The sequence below is a fragment of the Poecilia formosa genome, unplaced genomic scaffold (assembly GCF_000485575.1).
Source record: "Poecilia formosa unplaced genomic scaffold, Poecilia_formosa-5.1.2 Scaffold8, whole genome shotgun sequence".
In the NCBI taxonomy this organism is placed as follows: domain Eukaryota; kingdom Metazoa; phylum Chordata; class Actinopteri; order Cyprinodontiformes; family Poeciliidae; genus Poecilia; species Poecilia formosa.
In genome coordinates, this window is record NW_006799947.1 from 3296012 (window position 1) to 3316434 (window position 20423).

General features: G+C 38.0%; 2 protein-coding genes across 2 annotated transcripts in view; both read right to left on the reverse strand.

The window, feature by feature from the left end:
* The window catches only part of LOC103155428 (rho-associated protein kinase 2-like), a 47405-nt gene extending 46529 nt beyond the window's left edge, over positions 1 to 876 (reverse strand). Inside the window, exon 1 of the mRNA XM_016663244.1 lies at positions 38 to 876. Coding sequence (XP_016518730.1) covers positions 38 to 136 — 99 coding nt within the window. The 5' untranslated portion in view covers positions 137 to 876. The remainder of the gene's footprint in view (positions 1 to 37) is intronic.
* Positions 877 to 3845: 2969 nt separating this feature from the next.
* On the reverse strand, positions 3846 to 18743 carry LOC103155437 (sine oculis-binding protein homolog; the record flags this gene model as incomplete). Its single annotated transcript, XM_016663249.1, has 3 exons — positions 3846 to 7795; positions 10604 to 12578; positions 18615 to 18743. Coding segments are annotated over 2 exons (2103 nt in total), but the record flags the coding sequence as incomplete, so codon positions are not given.
* Between the last annotated feature and the right edge of the window lie 1680 nt (positions 18744 to 20423).

Sequence of the window (20423 nt, forward strand, 5' to 3'; positions counted from 1 at the left end):
AGACCCCATCATTAATAAACCATCCAAGCAGACTTACCAGCAAACTTTCCAGGTTTATGGCTGATCTGGGGTCTCTGATCATGTCCTCCAGCCTCTTCAGCCGGTTTTCCATCCTCTTCTCGGCGCCCAGCGACATGGCTGATGAACACAAAGTTTCTCTGGGATTAATAAGAAAGTTTTCCCCCTGAACTGTGTGGAGTTTACATGGGAGCCCCTCTTTTGTTCCTGGCTAACGGCCGGAGGCCTGGAGGAGCAGCCTTTGGGCTCTCAGCCCACCCAAATAGCTCCAAACAACTGGAATACTGACCAAAAAACGTAAAACAAAAATGGGTTTAAATATTCCCAAAAGGAGTTGTCCAAAACTAGCGACTAAGCTAGTTTCGATTGTTTCAATACGACCACGGTGTTGAGTTTTCACCTCCCGTTGAGTGAAAGATGCATTTTTCCCTCAACTCGGTTTGAAAGTTTTAATTTGGAGATAGCAACAGGCAGCAGGGCGTTTTCTCAGCGCCTCCCCCTAGCTTCTTTCCTGCCTCTGTGGGTTTCGACCGCTTAGAAATCCCGACTTTAGAAGAAAATTCCGCCATTCAACACCGTCCGAGTCGCAGTTTGTCCGCGCCGCTGTCACAAGTCACCCGAAAAGCGGCTGTTATGTCCGTTCTCTGGCAAACAACACGTCTGAAATTCTTCAAGCATTTTGTCGTTTATCCTCCTCCTCTTCTTCCCTCCTCCTCCTCCTCTCCTCGACTCAAACACGGCCACAGGGATGGACACAGAGGGGAGGAAAGTTTGGAGTCTTATCCGTAGAGAGAAGCCCTCCTTCTAGTACACTTTGCATCTACTGAAGTCGAAGTGTCTCTCCTCCCCCTGACATCAACGCAAAAGAACTCAATTTCCCATAAGCCCCTCTGCCCTGTCCGCCAATATGGATGGAGGGTGTTTTGAGCCTCTTTACAGAATGCAGAACGAGCAGGAACAGTTTCCTCATTGTAAAATGTAAACGATAGACCAAAACTAATTTCACCATGACCAGACGTTTAAATGTAACATAAAAACACAGCCCCTTTTTTTTAAAACTGTGTAATATTAGTTTAGAATAACTATTCATTTTTAGCTTAGTTAGGGTTATCACAATGCCAGAATAATGAAAGAGATTATTTTTTAGAAAAGTTCAACTTTCTTATAAACAGATTAAATATTGTGGTTACGTTATTACTGATCAATTGGATGGTGATGATAATATACAGAAAGATGCATGAGCTGCTAGAGTAGTGGAAAAGGCCCCAAGAAATGAACAGCTACTAATCCTTAGGCTCCTCTAAACATGTTTGAAATCTAAAACAGCCATAGATTTTAACATTTGTTTAATTAAAATGGAAATACGTTTAAATTTGATTTAATCTGTCCATGTTGACCGCTGGAGATAGGAACATGCACACCTTGTGACCCCACAAGGTCGCAAGGTGTGAATGTATCCATGTTGGAGAATGGATAGATCTATCCATGTTGGAGAATGGATAGATGTTTCGCTATAAATAAATTAAAAGATTTTAAAATGTTTAATATTCAAATTTAAAATGCAAACAAACTGACAAGTTTACCTTGTGAATGTGCAAAGACTTCATAGTTTTATTGTTTTACCATAGCTACAATCCGATGCTATAAATTTGATCTTTGTTTTTGACCTTCAGTTTTTTTCATACATACACCTCAGCAAATAACAACCAATTATCAGTGATGATCTTAATAAGAAGCGGGATCTCTAAATCATATTCTGCTTACGGCCAGCCCTGGGCCACATGATAATGACACTCTTACCAGCTTCAGCCAACAACCTCTTTAACCATTGTCTGGGGGTTAATACGCACATTTTGCAGCAAAACACATTTGTCTCTTGGACACAGAACCTATTTTCATCCTGTAGAGTACTACTAATAATGGACTAAAAATATCTTCCTAAAATATTGTCTGACAGTATGACATTTTCATCATGAACTATTACAAGAGAGAAGTATGTCTGTCCGTCGTTGAATCAGACCACGCCTCTTTAGTTTTATGTCAGTTAAAATAACCAAATTAATCTTTAAAAACGTAGTATTTAACAGTATATAGATCAACAATGATTAGATATGAAATTCTGACTGAACCAGAAATAATTTTGCAGTGTCATGTGGTGTGATGTATGGCACTTAATCTGTTACTGAATAAACTCTGAATAATGTCTGACTTTTTAAAAAAAAAAGAAGATTATAAATATGTTGCAGCCTATTTATAACTCATATTAATAAAAATGTATGAATATTATGAATGCCTTTGTTTAATTTGCAGTTTGTCAACTTCTTCCTGAGAATACGCTCTAATACTCTATCACCACAAGAGGGCGCTACAGACCACACCATTCACTTTTTCAAGCGCAGAGCTGTGAAAGGACATCAAATAAAATATTAACTTTTGACTTTTGTACCAATTTGCGGATTTTAACCATTAGTTTATTTCGACCTTTGACTCACACTCAGCACAAATTAGTCTCAGGGTTTTTATACATATATAGAGACATATATAGATATGTAGATATATAGATAATTATTAATTAATGATATATATTCATGCATGTATTTACTGGAATGTTAGCTGAAATAAAGTATTGAGTGCGTCTTCTGATATTCATGGTTATAAATATCCCAGTTGTCCAATAAATCTAGCAGTGACTTAAAACTTCACTGTCTTTAAAAAATATTTTTTTTTAGTTTTGGCAGGAATATTGAACTTGACAGGAAGTTTTTATTTTATAAAACCAAACGCCATAATTTGAGTTCCATTCCGCTGTGTCTAATAGGAAGGTGGCAGTGCAGCATTTACAATTACTACATTAAAAATAGTAAAATGACAAAAATAAAAAAATAAAAAATAAAAACAATAATTGAGGAGAGTGTTGTAAGGATTGGGCCAGCAATTTGTCCCATACCCTATAGCTACCTCTCGGTGGCGCCATTGTTTAAGAATTTCTACAGAAGTCAAACAAAAAGAAATGGATGAAGTTGCTCACTTTTTTTCGTCTCATATGGATATAATAGGCGAGGAAAAGTGAGCAACTTTTCCTCGATACCCAGTATCTGGGTATCAAAAGAATCAAAACCCAGTATCGATTCTTTCCATCTCTTCTTTTTAAGTACATATGTTATAAAATGTATGACTAGTATGTGCACCAATGGGCAGAAAATGACTGAAATAGCGTTGTGTGTGCCTCTTATTTATTTCTCTTCATGAGTAATTCACTTTAATTAAACAATAACTGTTACAACACAAAATTAGTTAGTTTTTTTTTCTCCAAAGCAAGTTTGGCCACATGTTATGTACAAAGTCATAATAAAAAGTCCTCCTTTTGTCAGCAATGCCTCCAGTTTAAAAATTGAAGGTCAGGTTCATGTCAAACTGTCTCTTTCCTATTATTTGCAAATTCAAAACATGTTGACAATAAATAATACCGTAAAATGCACACAAAAAGATTGACAGTCCACCACGAGTTCATAACGTCGCACATATTGCATGTTGGGGAGGAGAGGGACTGAGGAACATTGAGATTTTCTTCTTAGCAAAAATGTGACAGTTCATACAAGTTACAGAAAAAAGCTGATCATCTATACATTGACACTAGCAAGATAACAAAGTTGTTTCCTTTTGTACAAAGAAGGGAGAGTTGTCTTTACAAGCAAAGATCATTGTCTAGCTGTGGAGATTATACAAGCAAGATTTAAGGCAACTTCTCTGTTGTTTTTGAAACACAAGGGCATTGTATCCCGTTTATTTTATTTTATTTTTTTTGTCTGTCGAGCACTTGTTTTCCTTTTTTGTTTTTTTCCAGCTTGGAGTTAGTTGCATTGCATAATCCAGGCTTCTGAAGTAGGCCTGTATTTTGTAATCAAAAAGGAATGCTGGAGATTCATCATGACTTTTGCAGCTATTGAGAAAGATGGATTCATTTGTCTAAAATTAGACTCCCATATCTTCAATGCTTGCTTCAAATAAAGAGGATATACCCCTTATGCCACCAGCAGAGCATAGGGACGAATAGAAGCAGTTAGAACTTGGCATTTTGTCAAAGTCTGGGAGTATAAAAGGTGTCAACAAGAAGGGAAAAGCAAACATAGTGATCCGAGTTTAGGACATCATCAAAACAAGACATTTAGATTTGTCAGAGAAAGAAAAATCCCAAAAAGTTAGACTTAACATTTAAATTATTTGTGGCACCAGAATCAAAGAACAGGAAACAAATCCAACACTCGTCTCCAAAAGAGCTTTTCTTTGAGGCAATTAAACAAAAGGGAATTTTACAACAACAAAAATAGAGCAGTGGATTTTATAAAAAATTAATTTTGCAATGACAATTGCATGAAGAAAATTGGCCTCTGTTTTCTTTCAGAAATGTTTGACACTTTGTGTTTTTACAGAGTTCACTTAAATTCATATGTCACTTGTTTGTAAGTAAAAACTCCAAATTGATGTTATACTCTATTTGCTGACAATGTGCATTTGTGCAGCTGATTATTAAGACTAATTTCTTCCTCTGACTTTGATTTTTAGAGTTTTATGTCAAGCAGAAAAATAGGAAACTTAAACACTGTATTTGTTCCCCCCCTGTTGCTTGCAGAAAGGTAGAGCAGAAGCTTTGCAAAGTCTGACACTGACCTGAGGCAGACAGTAGGTTAAACCTAAATGCCCACCTCACAGCTCACAGATACAGTTTCATGCAGTGTAATCTCAGCCGGTGTTTCTGTTTGCAACCGCCTCACAAACTTGTACATGGTTACATTTATGAAGCCTGTCAGACTTGAGTTTGCATACTTTTTATGTGTGAGCTAAGAGCAAATGTTGGGCCTCTTTCAGGTACAACTCAACAGTGAATAAAATGTATGCTACAAGACAAAAAAAATATCTGGGATTACCAAGTTAGTGCATTGGATACTCTTTTGTTATCTTTGTTGACTATAAGTACCATTTTAAAAGTAATGTGGTGTTTAACACCATTCTTAATTTATGGTGTGCCTAGACTTTCTTCGCATAAGTAGTTTTAATAGCCAACTATTAGTTACTAGGTTTAAGATCAGAAAGATGACTTTACAAAACTAGGTTTTATGTTTTGTCTCTGAACACCAGAGTGCAGTGCATCTCACCACTGGAAATGTAGACTGACTTCTGGCTTCATTTACTGAATGTAAGTCGAACTGGATGGGGGACAGTTCAAACACACAAAGGACAAAATTGCTTTACAATTCAAAATTTAAACAAGAAAAAAAAAACATGTTGGCTTAACAACATTAGATAATTTAGTATGGAAGGTAGAAGAAACATTTTACAACAGACCTAAAACCGTGTTCAGTTATATAGAAACAATTCAATGAAAGACTGTTTGCGAGTTAGTAAAGTAAATGTTCACGTGCTTATTCTTAATATCTGATGTATTTCTTTAGTTTTATATGTTTAGCAATTGTTGTGTTATTGATATGTATTTTATTGTAAGTCCTGCTGCTTTGAAGAGGAGGTCTCCCTCGAAACAGATCTTTACCCGGACCAATAAAGAATAAATTAACCTTGTGATTAGTGCTCAGTTAGCTATTATCTAAATATATCTAAAGTTTTTGAGTCTTAATTAAATTATGTAGCAAAATTATAGCTTCATTGCTAATATTTAAAGTAAAATTATTAATAATAAAAATGAACCAGTTAGCATCAGAGTCTAATTAACTCCCTAGCATTTTGCTAGTACACATTAGCACGTAGCTTTAATATATGGTCATGTCTGGTTTAATAACTATTTTTATAATAATTACAGTTGATTTACTGACATTCAAATGTGAAGTTGATATTTTTAACAGAACTACTGATTTGGTAGGGATAAGTTAATGGTCAATTTTACATGAGATACAGAAAAAAAGAAACATTGAAAAATAGGTTATTAGCATTGAAAGATTGAATTTTAGTCAATTGTTTAATGTCGAGTCAATTGGACTTTATATAATGAAGGCATATGTTTCATTTTTCAAATAGTTAATGATTTATGAACAATGTATTTTTGTTTATATTTGAAATAAGCTAGAATATTATGGAAGTTAGCATCATTGGCTGATTAGCCCTACCCATTCGGTTTCTGATTGTTACTGATGAAACATTAGCAACTCGCCAGAGATTAGTTGAATAAATAATGATTTATTAATAGTCAGTTTAATACCATCAAAATGTAATCTTGGTTTATTGCTACACTGATATGGTAAACATAAATTAATGATTATTTTCAAACGGGATAGGGGAAAAAAAGATAAACGTGCAACTGAGCAATTAGCCTTTAGCTACTGATGTTTTTCTGAGTGAAATTATATAAAGTACTTAATGACTAGGAAGTGATTGTTAAAGGATAGTTGGTCATTACTTAATAGGAACAAATTATTAAACAGCTAAACATTTATTAAGCCTATTCGTTTTAAAGGAGACAGGAACAAATGCAGACATTTACCAATGTCCCATTTCTATTAGTAATTACTTCAAAGTTTGTTTCATGTTCATTTTCAATTGACAATTAAAACATAATTGGCTAATGATTAGTAATTTAATAAGATGTGAAGATGAATAAATTGCAACAGTAACTAGCAGTTTTTTCCTAATTTGTTTCTAAATAGTTTCTTTGTAACTGTTAACTTTACAAAGCTTAAAGACATGGTAAATAGGAGAAAATTTTTCATTTTTTCCCCCCCAACAGTTTTCCCTCACAGTTAAATATTGAGATTTATAAAAGGGCTATCCTTCCCCTGACACCAATAAAAGTGAACTTGAGCATCAATGTTAAAGATGTTAAACACAAATTTCCAAGACTGAGGTTGGCAGATTTTCTACATTGCCTTTCCGGATTTATTCAGGAGCACAGTAAGGCTTAACATGTCCTCCAAAAGAAGAGCCTGAGCAAATATTAGCCCATGCCCATTGCTTTTATTATATTAATGGAAGTCAATTTTGATAACTCTGTTTTTTTTGTGTGCAATAATGCATGTAGAGAAAAAGTCTGAACAGCAGAAGATGGCTAGTGACATTAACGCTGTCCCCATTTCATCAATTTGATGTTTTTATCCATCCAAACAGCAAGTGTAGATATTCCAGAGTATTTATGACTCCTCTCATTAGAAATTAGCTGCATGAACTGTTCTGATGTTTGTTTCTAGTTTCCATTTATCTGTATTTCAAAACATGTAAGTTTAAAAAGGATCAAACAAAATACGAGAGCAAACATTTAGTACCTTGGTTGTAGTGTCATCTCATTTCAATGCTTTTCACAGGTTCCACGCTGACTTCTGAATATCACAGGATGCTCCATAGTAAAAAATATATATATATAAACAGAGCTTGTGTTGAAGGGGGGGAAGTGCAGATTGAATCTTTAAATAATGAGGCAACCAGCGGGGGTGTGGACGCCTGTTAATCCTCCGGTAGCAAGAATTTACTGTCTCTGGGTTAAAGGTCAAGATGTCCTGCTGGCCAAAACGTTCCTTATATATAAAATTCGGCCCTCAAAGAGTGACATACAGACAGGAGGAGCCCTGTCTCCTCTGCTATGATACACCTCATTTAATTTTCTTGGATTCTCGTCAGTCTCAAAAGGCGATTAGTTGTGCTGGTAGATGGTGAGATGACAACAACCTACATGTGCGTGTGTGAACGTGAGGAGTGGTGTAGCTTGGAGTGATGGGATTTAGAGGTTGGGGGTAGATAGGTGAGTCGCTGATGGCACTGCGGTCATAAGAGCATCCATCTGTGAAAGAGAGAGGGAGGACAATGAGACAGAGTCGAGGTTGTTTTGATCAATTTATGACCAGCTTTTAAAGAGAAAATCTTATGGATACGTTTTTCAATCTTCATTAAGTTTTGAGCTTTCACGTCCAACTGTGGTCAAAAGTTCACATGCACTCCTCATAGGCTTGATATCACACTATCTTTATGGACTTTTTACCGGGTAGAATGAATATAAAACAATATGAAACCTAAATTATTCTTAAAAACAAGAATGAGATCAGTAATCCACATAGACAAACTTAAACTGATATAAGATAAGATAAAAGATAATATAAGTTCATTTATGAGTCTCCTAAAGCAGAAATTTGTCCAAGAAGTAGGGTCAAGGCTGTAGTACAACAATAAAAATAAAAACAATACTTCAAAAAGACAATGGCCATAGATACTTAAAAGCAAAATCAATACAAAAAATGAAAAATACATAAAAACACAAAAACTAGATTGGCAGTACATTCCCATAACCATCTCATTTCCATTCACATACAATACATTACCTTCATACTTTTCTTGATCCCATAATATAATATACTTTTTTTGCTATTGTTGCTAAATCCTTAAGTTTTAATTTCTGTCTCAAAGAAAACACTTCTGACTTGAGAAAGGATAGCCAAAACATTTGTTTAAAAAAGCAATTTCACTAAATACACGGAAACTGCATGCACAACTATTAATTTGAAGAAATAAAATACAGAAATAATCTGCGTAGTACACAATTCAATGTAAATTTAACTTTAGATTGTGCTGTCATTGAACCAGCGCAAATGCACAATCCACACATTTTGTCTTTAAAACAAATGAAATAATCATGATAAATACTAATCATGGTAAATAACTAATGCCTTAATAAATGTCTTAGCATTTCTCTATGAAATGAGAAAATATTTTAGAAAGAGCATTGAAGTATTTGGACTTTCCAATGTCAGTCTTCATAAAAAATAAACCTTCACATGTCTGATTATTACAGCATATTAATTCTGTTCATTTTAGCTGCTGGCTGCAGGGCTTGATTTCCCTCTTTTGTCGTCACTAATTGATTTCATTCAGAGCACTCGCCTCGTGCCACCCTAACCTGAATTTGCCTTTAAATTGCTCAAAATTGCAGTTTCATTTAATTAGTATTCAATAAGCCAAGGAATGTAGCATCAACGGTAGCGTAAATGTGCTGAATGGGTCTTTTGACAAGAAAAGGTTTTCATTTTGGTGATCGAGAATGCGATCTAACAAGTTTTAAATGCTCATTTTGTTTGGAAAATTAATGTGTGGGCTAAACATCCTGTTCACCAGGATGCTATTGAATCAGACACCTTTCAAAAATGTTCTCCACAAGAGTTCCCTAAGTGACATTCAAACAGATCTCCCTGTCGCAGCATTCAGGTAACGCTGAGGAAAATGGAGCACAATGTTTCAATCATTTCATTCTCTTTTTTTCACTTCTTTTTTTCCAAAGACTTTAGTCACACTGTCTACCCAAAAATCAAGCAGCACACTGTGTCACTCTGATTAATCTTTGTCACTGCACCTGAACAATCTAAGAGGACAGAAAAGAGTGCAGACTGTTTTATTATTAGTCTACAAAAGAAGAGAAAATGAATGAGTAAAGGATATTTTATAGATTGAGGAAATCATTTACACATTTTAAAACCACTGAAACCCTAAAACTCAGTCATAATTTGATGTCCGACGTAAAGGGAAGGACAATCAAATAAAACGTGGGTACTATGCCTTTCATTTCTAGGGGAGTATGTATTACAACAAAATAAAAAGAAAAAAATGACATAAAAAAGAAAACAAAACCAGACAACACATTCTATCTATCCATCCATCCACAAAAACAAATCCCCTCAACACCTTTGCTGTGCGAGATATTCTACCCATGAACCTTATGAACAGAATCGGGGACAAAGGGCAACTTTGAGTCCGACACTCTCTGACACTGATCATGCAGGGACCCAACAGCCTGTATCAAAGGCCCAAAGTACTCCGAAAGTACTCCCAAAGTACCGCCGTAGGGTTCTTCGATGGGCATGTTTGAACACGTTCTCCAAGTCCAATTGCCTGGTTACCGTTTTGCTTACACCTGTGATCACCAATATCCAAGTCTCAAAGATCTGTATGTTATTTTTTTAAAAGTTAAACATTAATATATGAAAAAAGGTTAAAAACAATATTTTTTTACTGCACTTTACATAGATAGCACTTAAAATAAAATCTTTCCATTCCACTTGTCAAGTGATTTCATGTACCACTTCTGTGCGATGTTACCAAATTATCCAGAAACATGTGACTCGAGAGTTTTGCTTTGGCTGAAAAGAATAAAATCAAAGCCTACCAAAGAACAAACGTGATTTTATAACACTGGATATTAGAACTTTGAACACATTAGTCATACTTAACAAGACTCTGTTCTGCTGATTAACACATGGTCTAACATCTCTCGGTTGTCAATTGTGGAAGTTGATTTGTATCACAGGGTGAATTTTATCCACGGATTTACAACAAAATAGCAAAACAAGTTTGTTTAGATTAAGTTGAATTTGTTAAGCCAATTTGTTAAATACGATAAAATTAGACAGGTTTGATCGGTGATACCGAGAAAATGACAGCACTAGATAATCTTATCACTTCACCCTCCTTCTACAGCAAAAATAAGAAATCCTGCAACCTTGGAATTAACTCGCAAATTGCAGGTAAAGGTAATGGCCCATGCCAAAATGTTGATGTGAGATTCCCTAGAAGTGTTATTTGGATAATACCAAAATTCACTTACCTCACTTGTTTTGATTGCGGATTCGCAGACACCTCCTCTTCAGCGGCGGCTCCAGCTCAGGGCTCCCACCTGCTGACAGCGGTGCACTGATGGAGCAGGACAGGATGGCTGTCTTGTCGGCGGCAGGCTTTGGCACAGGCTGGATGACGACACAACCTCCCGCTGAGAGAAGTGGCAGGGCGTAGGCGTGTTCACCCTCCTCCATGCTGGAGTCAGGGTCTTGCTTACTGTCCACTTTTGTGTCCACTTTCTCATCTTGTGCTGATATTCGTTTCCCGGGCTCACCCACCGAACAATTGTTTTCTTTCAGCGCCTCGCGCTCCAGATCACCATTATTTGGCGGGTTCTCCCCATCCCTCTCTCCTTTTCGGTCTGGATTGAGAAGGGAATGCCATCCAGTGCCGTTGACTATTACATTACAAGGGGCAGCAGAGTTAGCTTGGAGCTGAGGAAGGGCTAACGACTGGGTCCGTATTGATGTAGGCAAGAGCGCTGGTTTAAAATTAGGACTTATTTGACTCTCTGGAAGATCTGTTTTGCTGGAAGGTTGCACAGCAGAGTCCAATGACTTAAGGTGTTTGCCAGTGTCCAGTTCTGTAAAACTGCCCTGTGGCAAAACAGCATTCTCTGCGTTACTACCTACACATTCCCTCCCAAACCCATCAGCTGGTGGAGATCTTGATTCCTCCACTTTGACCTGGACTCCAGCGAGCATGGTCTGAATGAGGTGCTGCTGGCCTGGCTTTTGGCCCACAGTCAGGTCAATTACACCATCAATCAGTCCAGAGCCACTGGAAAGACAAAGACTGCCTAGATTATCCTCTGATTTCACAGTCAAGTCCATGAACGCTGTCCTGCTTCTCTCACCAGGTACAGGAGAAACCTGTTCTCCACCAGCTGGCTCTGTCTTGTGGTCCCCTTTGTCACTTCCAGAAGAACTTGGAGAGTGAGCCCTAGAGGATGATGCTTCTGAAGAATCTGGAGCGCTGTGGACAGAACTACTGCTCTCTGGTTGGTCCCTAGAAGACTTGGAGTTAAAAGGGATTGGGATTGGAATAGGTATGGGAACTGGGAGAGGTACAATGACCGGGTAAGGGACCAACAGAGTTGGTGGGGGTACCAATGGGGCTAAGGACGGCATGCCAAAGTTCATCATTGGGGGCAAAGGGATGGGTCCGTTGGGCATCATGTTGACAGGAGGAAAAGGGGGTAAACCTGGTATAGGTAGGCCAGGGTGAGGAGGGATCATACCTGGATTAGGATTGGATGAATGGTGGACATGTGGAGAAAGGAGGGGTCTGTGCATGGGGCTTGATGCTGGACCAAGGGTTCTTGGGGGAGGAGGTGGACCAATCCCAGGGATTATGGGGTTTGAAAGTGGGCTGTTAGGTCCCCCTGGATGGGCAGAGGGGCGAAGAAATGGCGGTCGGATCTGCTGCATCATTTGATGTTCCATGAACAGAGGCAGGGGCATAGGTCCTCTGGGTGTCATCACCATGGGTGGGCTGCCAGAGGGAACCCCCACTGGTGGATGCAAAGGAACAGGTGGAGGGGGAAGTGTTGGGCTTTCATGAGGTCTAGGTGTGGGGATTTTGGCTGAAGTGGATGAGGACGGGGAACACACAGCCGCTGTTTCTGACGGTGAGGTGGCAGAGGAAGTGGAGGAGACCAAGGCAGAGGTGCCAGAATGGCAACCTGGTGAAGGAGCCTTACGCCGAAGATCTGTCAGTGGCGTTCCCCAGGATTCAGGAGTCAGCAGCTGCACCCCTCCACTGCATTCTGGCTTTCCCTCCCCTCCAGCTCCATGACCGGGGTTACACAATGCTCCAGGCAGGGCAGCCTGGGTTTCCTTGTAGAAAATGTCCATTTTATACTGGTTCAGGCATTTGGCACTGCAGAACTGCAGCCTGCGCTCACCAGCACCAAAGTCCAGGTACTCCTTAGTGTGGCGAATATGTTTGCACCAGTCACACACCTGCAAAAAACACAGCAAATAAGGTATGTATCTTGTCATGTACATATAGTACAGCACAATATTATATCATCATCATCTTACTTAAGAAGTAAGTTCATTTATATTTGTAAATACGCATCCCCCATTTGCTTTTAACAACTCTACATTTACAGAAGTGAATGCAGACATAATGTTCTGCTGCTATGCAACTGAGGTGACTGTCTTTAACAATCTGCCCACGCAACAAGTTCTCATTTGCACTTTCTGTTGGCCTGAAAGAGACACTCACTCTCAGTCCTGCGGGAGACCAATGACTCTGATACAGCTGCAAGAAATTTTCCCTCAGTTTCCTTCAACAAAAGGATTTGAATATTGTGCCAACTTGGTAGTAAATGCAGTAAAATACTTATGACAGCTCCTAGCAGGTGTCTAATTGAACAAATCTACAGGAAGACTGGGAATAATATCCAAATCATGTAATTTTGGACATTCAGAGTATATTGCTAGTCATTCCATTAATTTCTGCTTTGATCTGAAGTAACAACATGGTATTCCACAAAAATACATTAAAGTGTTTGGTCTTAAAAGCTACAAACTGAAAGCAAGAATCACCTAGTTTTTGATTCATAGTGAAAAATAAAGAATGAACCCCCAATTTTATAGATTTTTTTAAAGACAAAATGAAATAAATGTTCTTTTATTTTTATTTTTCTTCTTTTTTGTGTCACAGGATCACAAAATGATTATCACGTGAATTTTCTGAAGTTCTAGTGAGTTATAAAAGTGTTTTCAGAGCCCTTTCATTGGCGTGATATAATAAATGTTCCCTTAGAGATTTAATCTGTTTCAGCAACGATGACTGTTCCAGGAAGTCCAAAATTAACCCAGAACATATAAACAGGGATTTTTCAAAGGGAAAAGACAAAACCCGTATCCTAAGTTTAAGCATTTTTGCAAGGTAGAAAAAAAAGGTGCTGTAAAACCGATTTACATTTTTTAAATTTATGTACTGAAGTATTTTTGAAGTCTCAAATTGTTCTTCAAATGTTTTTACATCATTATACTGCTAGTGAAGAAAGTGCAATGTTTAATTTGTTTACTGTATTTGTAACCCATAACATTATGCAATCTGTGTGTAATTTATGAAAAATAATGTCATTAAGCTATTAATAATGATTGCTTCAGTTTGTTCTTTCAGTTTGTATTGGGATACATAGTATCTTAGAAACTTAAATTTGAAACAGTGTGATATTTATCTTTCAATCTGTCATGTTGAAAAAAACATATTAATAAATACAAATATTTTTTGTCCATATTGCTCAGCTGTAGAGAACGTCAAGCATGGTGCAGGTAGGGCAACAGTCTTATGAGAGTTGATGGAACCATGAGTTCTTTTCCACACAACAAAATCCTGAGGGAGAATTTCCTTGTGACCTTTAGTTCAAGTGTACTTAGGTTGTGCAGCAAGATGATGATCTAAAATAACTAAAATGTCTATATGGCTTTAAAAAAAAACTACCATAAAAAATATAATGGTCTTGTAAAGATCTTGTTGAAATTCTGGACGTCAGAGTCATTTCCTTTAATAGTTTTATATTCACTGAGGTTATTCACGTCTATTAAACAGTTAATGATTTAAAAAATAAGTGTGAATTACACACTTTTTTCTTTCCATAAAAATAGACATACATAATACATTTCTGTTGCTTTTCCGTCTAATTGTTATTTTATACAGCGACATGGAATCCAAATGTGTGTCGGCTTGTCTTAAATGTGAAGTTTTATAACCACTGCAGTGGCGCTGATCCCCAAAAAAGGCTGCTGCAATCTTTCATCAACACCTTCACAGTGCAAAAATGTGGGCATTTTTCTTGACGGAAGAGAATGAATGTGACCCCCGGTGGAGCAGATAGCAGTGGGCGAGACCCGAACACGGCGACGCTCGTCAGGCCACACACAGCTCACTCTGTCAGCTCTGGGAGGAGTGGCAGGTCCTCACTGGAGATAATTAAGGCATTAATCAGTTGTCAGACCCTTCAGCGACATCCATCCATCATGCAGACCCTTTTGCCCCCCTGCTGAATGTTAATAAGTTGAAGGATGCAACTGGAAAGCGGATAAACTCCTGTTTTACATGGTGCAAAGCAACACTGGTCTATTAGAAAGAATCAGGTCTGACAGTGGCTTAAAAAGATTAAGTCAGAAAGGCTGTCCATGTGCATGTATTTGTAAAAATAAACATTATCTGCTACAACTTTGCAAATATTTTGTGTTCTTAAGCAATCTTACAGGATAGAGTAAGGAGTTACACACATGGTGACATAACCATAGAACAGATCTGAGGCATAGTTTCATACATAACCACTAAAAGTCATTTTAATTTTAGATGCTTTAACTGTTCAATTAGTCCTACTAATCCAATGAGGCGTAACAGAGTAAAAGTCCAAGAAGTGTTCTCACAAGTCCAGTTTTATATTCCTAGACTTTGGATATCTTAAATTATAAATGTACTGAAATTTTCCTCGACTCGGAAAGACAGACGGGGAGCACTTAACGACTTTCTGCACTGTGAGTGAAAATTTCACCGAGCATTACGCTAATGGAGTTGTGCTTTCTCCTTCCCTCTCGTCTCGCTCCACACTCCTGCACACAGATGTTTGCAGTTCAGCCTAATTACGGCCATTTATTTCCACCATGGCCAACGAGCCAGCGTTGGTGGTGTACTTTAACCATTTGCATTACAGTTATCTGGCTTGGAAAAGAAGCAGCCGTTCTTCCTCCTCTCACCTTCTGAACCGACAACGAGAAGGGAGAAAATTAGGAAGAGCCAGATGGGACTTGTTAAAAGGTTGTGGGGCAGGAAGAAAATGTTTTTGATGCATAGTTATGCCAGAAAGTTTTAGTAACTGAAGAAGTATTTACAGATTTAAAACAACTGCAGGAGATAGAGAAGGGGTTTCAGAGTGGTAAGTGGTAAGGTTATGGTGAATCAAAGGAAACAAATCTGTCATAATTAGACAGATTTCACAAGTAAAAATAAAGTTGGTATTGCAGAACCATTGATGACTTAAATGGGATCTTATCTGGGTCAATATCAATGGTAACAAATTATTTTGTTTCGGATATCTCCAATTCCAAGGGGTGAAACACCTGGTGGAGTGTGGCACTGCATCCTTAAAAAAAATTTCCTATGGCTGAACTTCTGTGCTGTGTCATGTCTTCCAGCATTTAACCACCATCTATTGGGTGTTACTGGCAGAAAATTACGTGACTCACTTTTGCTTTTCACCAGCTGGCCAGATGTTTGCACAGACTGCTTGTCCATAACACCCGTAAAGCTGAGAAACTAGCTAACCTTTAATTAAGTCGCTCATTATGGCGGCATGAATGTCTTGCCTGGTGGCTCAGGGTTGTAAAATGAACATTTTAACTTAAACCTGATGTCGTCTTGAACTTTTCAGAAACCACACAGAAGTCCCAAAGTATTTCTGAAAGAGTCTATTGGAAGCTAAGACGTGTGGAAACTGTGTTCAAACTGCAGCAGCCAATTGCTCACAACTTCCTTTGGTCTCTCAGCAACCAGCACAGCTGAACCTGGGGGTAATCTGGACCTTCTCAGCAGCAAAGAGCCATTAGCAGCAGGCAGAGTGATTATACCAATTTCTACGTGGAAGGATGTGACCGTGGCATTAACTGATTCAGCAGTTAGTGGGGGAGTGGTACAATAGTTTTGGTTGTTGCCAGGGAAACGACAGGACACTACGAGTTTGGCAGCCACACCAGCAGCACTGCAATCATTTTCCTAAACTGGTGTCTATTTGAGTCTTCAAATTCTTCATGACCAAGCCATGCAGGAGCGCTCAGGCCACACGTTGTGGACACATTACAATAAATGCCTACACCAATAAGCTCACGTCAAAACATTGAACCCCAACAGCATCACTTTAGGCATTTTGTTCAAGCTGGTTATGAAATAAATACGTCACTTAAAATCTGAAATTATTAGAAAATCTGAATACCTTTGATGCTGCGGTGTAATTAGTTTACATCATTTATTGTTTTGCTGATTATAATGACCTGACCAATAAAAGAAAAAGGATATCTGGTTGATTTCCTGTTTCTGGGCTTCACATTAGCCACACCGTGTGTGTGACTTCATTAAAATCTGAATGGAGAACGAAAAGTTTAAGGAGCAGATAAAAGTCAAAGAGGTCCAGGCCTGTTCTGCGTGTCTGTCAGGCTGCTCTTATTACAGCCAGCCATCATATCGGTCATTATAAATGTGACATGTAAAAACCTTCCTGTCTCAGCCAAGTGAAGCTCGGTTGGAGGATTTCCCAGCACACGCTACGGGCCGGGGTGATGAGTGAAACCACTCCAGCTGCAAGAAAGATGAGACTTGAGCGGTGGATCGTGTCTGAATGTTCCTGCAGAAACTCTGATCTCTAGCAAAGATATGAAATGTTTCTTTTGGCTTGCAGCTGCCTGTTTGCATTAAGAAGAAAATAATCAATGTTTCCTTAAATATTTGACCACAAATATTTAAAAAATGTGTGCTGATGTGGTTGAATATCCTTATCATGACACCAGCAATTCCAACGTTAGTCTTTTATAAGAAAGAACTGGTACACATGGTGCGGATTCTGTGGGGTTCAGACAGAGTTTGTTTTAATTAAGTCGCCAGAAGATAAATTTGTGAATATCTGACCAGTTTGCATGCACAGAGTTAAAATTACCTATTGAAAATAATGGTATATATGCTGAAGAACAGTAAGTGATACTGGAATAAAATAAAAAGTATAATAAAAATCTTTAAAAAAACAGGTAAAACATTCAATAGGTTGCAAAAGCTAAGTATTTGGTAAACAGCCATAAAATACAATAATACTGACAACCATCCATTCGGATGTCAGATTGTCACAAAACAGACCCACAGCATGATGCTGCCACCAGCATATTTAACGTTAGCTGTAGTGTATTCAACGTGGTGTGCTGTATTAGTTTCCCACTGCACAGACGGTCTTCATGTAAACCTATAAATTCAATTGGGTCTTGTCTTACCACACCATTTTCTTGTATTTCCTATGAGACTTTTGACAAACTCCAAACAGGACATCTAAAGCCAATCAGACTTTTTTTTTTTTCAATAGAAGTCTTATTGGAAGATGCTTGCAGATTATGACACTTGAGCCGTCGATGTCTGCAACTCCTCCCAAGTTACCATAGGCCTTTAGGTTGAATCTCCGGATAATAATGGACTTGTAGAGAGCTTGTTACATGTACTATTTTCTGAAGATGGATTGAGGAGTAAATGGTGAGATGCTCAAAGCCTAGGATATTATTTTATCACCTAATCCTGCTTTAAACCGCAGAGAACAACTTCCTCCCTGACCTCTCTGCTATGTTCCTTCATTCTACTCTGAAATCATCAGTGAAACCTGAAGTTCACATGGGCAACAATAAATTAATATCCGACATATTCTTCCTCTCATTATTGTGGCAATTTGCAAATAGCAATAATTTTGGTAATTCTAACCTGACCTAAAATAAGAGAAGCTTGGTCTGAATTAAATTCAGACAGTGAGAAAAAAGTGTATGTAAACTTATGGTTTAAACTGTATACTGAGATTAAATGACACTCATGTGGACTCTATTAAGCAACTAAATAATTTTTGAAGGTAATTAGTTGAGATAGATTTTATTTAAGGGCATCAGAGGTAAGGGAGCTGAACAGAAATGTATGCCACACTTTTCAGATTACCTGTGTAAAATATAAATTATAATATGTACGATTTACTTTGCACTTCAATACTGTGACTGTCACATAAAATCTCAATAAAACACACATATTCATGGTTGTGAAATGACAAATGTAGAAGAGGTCAAGGGGTATGAATGCTGCGTTTCTGTCTTTTTGAAACAGAATACAATGTGTGATGGGGAAAAAAAAAGGTTAAAAAGCACAAAAAATGAAAACATCAAAATAAATGTATGCATGTTCTTAAAAGCCTTTGAGCTGAAAAACTGTGTCTGGTGTTAAATGTTCATGATTCTTACAAGAACATCGCTGTTTGTCTTGAAGACAAGCCGGGGAGCGTCCTGAGTAAAGACGTGCCGGGGTAATTTCCCTCCAAGGCCGCCGCCGTCTCTCGTCTGAGGAGGGGGAGGAGAAATAATGGCTACTTTTTAAGGATGGTCAAATAAAACAGGTGAACAGAGGCAACAAAAAAGTCTGAGAAATGCAAAGCAAAGAGAGACATAAACGAAAATGAAATGATTGTGATTGCAAAGTTGTTCGACAGGCTAACCAAACGTGCAAGCATGCATGTGCAGATGTTTAGTTCAATGGAAAAAAAAACTTTAAACGTTCACACTCTTTTATCTGAAGTAAATATTTTAAAAGTGATTAGTTTTGCTTGTACAGTGGTAGCAAAAGTATCCATGTCCCTTAAACTTTTACATGTTTATGTCATATTACAACCAGAAGCGTCAAACCATCTGCATCATGCTGCGGGGATACTTTTCTTGAGGAAGGAGAGGGAAGCTAGTTAGAGTGAATGGAAAGATGGCTGAAGGTCAATACGAGATCACAATGATGCTCAAGTGGCCCAGTCAAAGTCCAGACCTAACTCTAAAACATCAGTCCGTGGCAATATTTGAAAATTGACGTTCATAGACTTTTTGCTCATCTGAATAATCTTGAGCTATTTTGCAAAATATTTCTAAAAAAGTTGAAAACCATGAAGCATAATTTCCTTTCCACATCACAAATATGCTTTAGTTTGCGCTGACTCATCGCCTAATATCCTACTAAAATGCACTGAAGGATAAGGTTGTGATTTGCAAAGGGTGAATACTTTTGCAGGCCATGTAAAAAGGCTTAAGAGGTTAAAATATGTGTCCCTAAAATATTACAAAAGGACTACTCGGTCCTTTAAGTGTCTATATCAGTCTCAAATGGATGATATTTGATAAATCTGTCCAAACAGTTCAGCTGTGTCATTTCCATGAGTATCTTATTGAAGCATTAAAAAAAATCCTGTCAAACACTGATTGCAGCAGGAAAACGAGCTTCCTGCCCTCTGAGTCATTCATTATGCACGGCGTGAAAACGGAGGCAATCTGTTATGTCAGGTGTGGTTAAGATGTTTCCGGAGACGCTCCATTGTGTATTTTATTTTTAATATAAACAAAAAATCAACTTTTGTGTAGAACAGAGCTTGGTGTGATACAATTGGATCATAAAGTACAGCTAAAGGCCACTGAAATGAAGACTTAACAGCTAATATTATAAATGTTTATTGATAAGTTCAGATCTTTGTAGATGTGGATCAAACACTTGGTCTAAACGGGTGTTTGACCTAAAAACTTCCCAAAAAAACTTTGATTTGTCTGGATAATTTCATCATTTTCTGCCACTTCATCTGTTCTGAAGTCAGTCATGTGCGCTACAGACTCCAGAAATGGTAAAGGGACATTAACCGGGCAGCAACCTGAAGACTCAGTAACTCTCTGTGGCGAACACACACACACACACACACACACACACACGCGCGCGCGCGTACACACACACACGCGCGCGCACAACGACAGAAAGATGCAGCATTGTGCTATTATCCAGCCTCCAGTTTGTGCTCTGACCCTCTGGCCCCGCTCCAGTTCATTTGCATATTGCACTAATGAGGTGTTGGCACCGTGAACAAGGCTCAAGGCTCACAGGGAGCCACACAAAGACAGACATCGATGGATAGACAGATATGCAGTGTAATTTTATTAACACTGTGATGAATATGAATATTTAGAAATGGAAATCAAGGGAATTTTAACATACAAGTTTTGTACGACTCTATTATTAGGAATAAATCA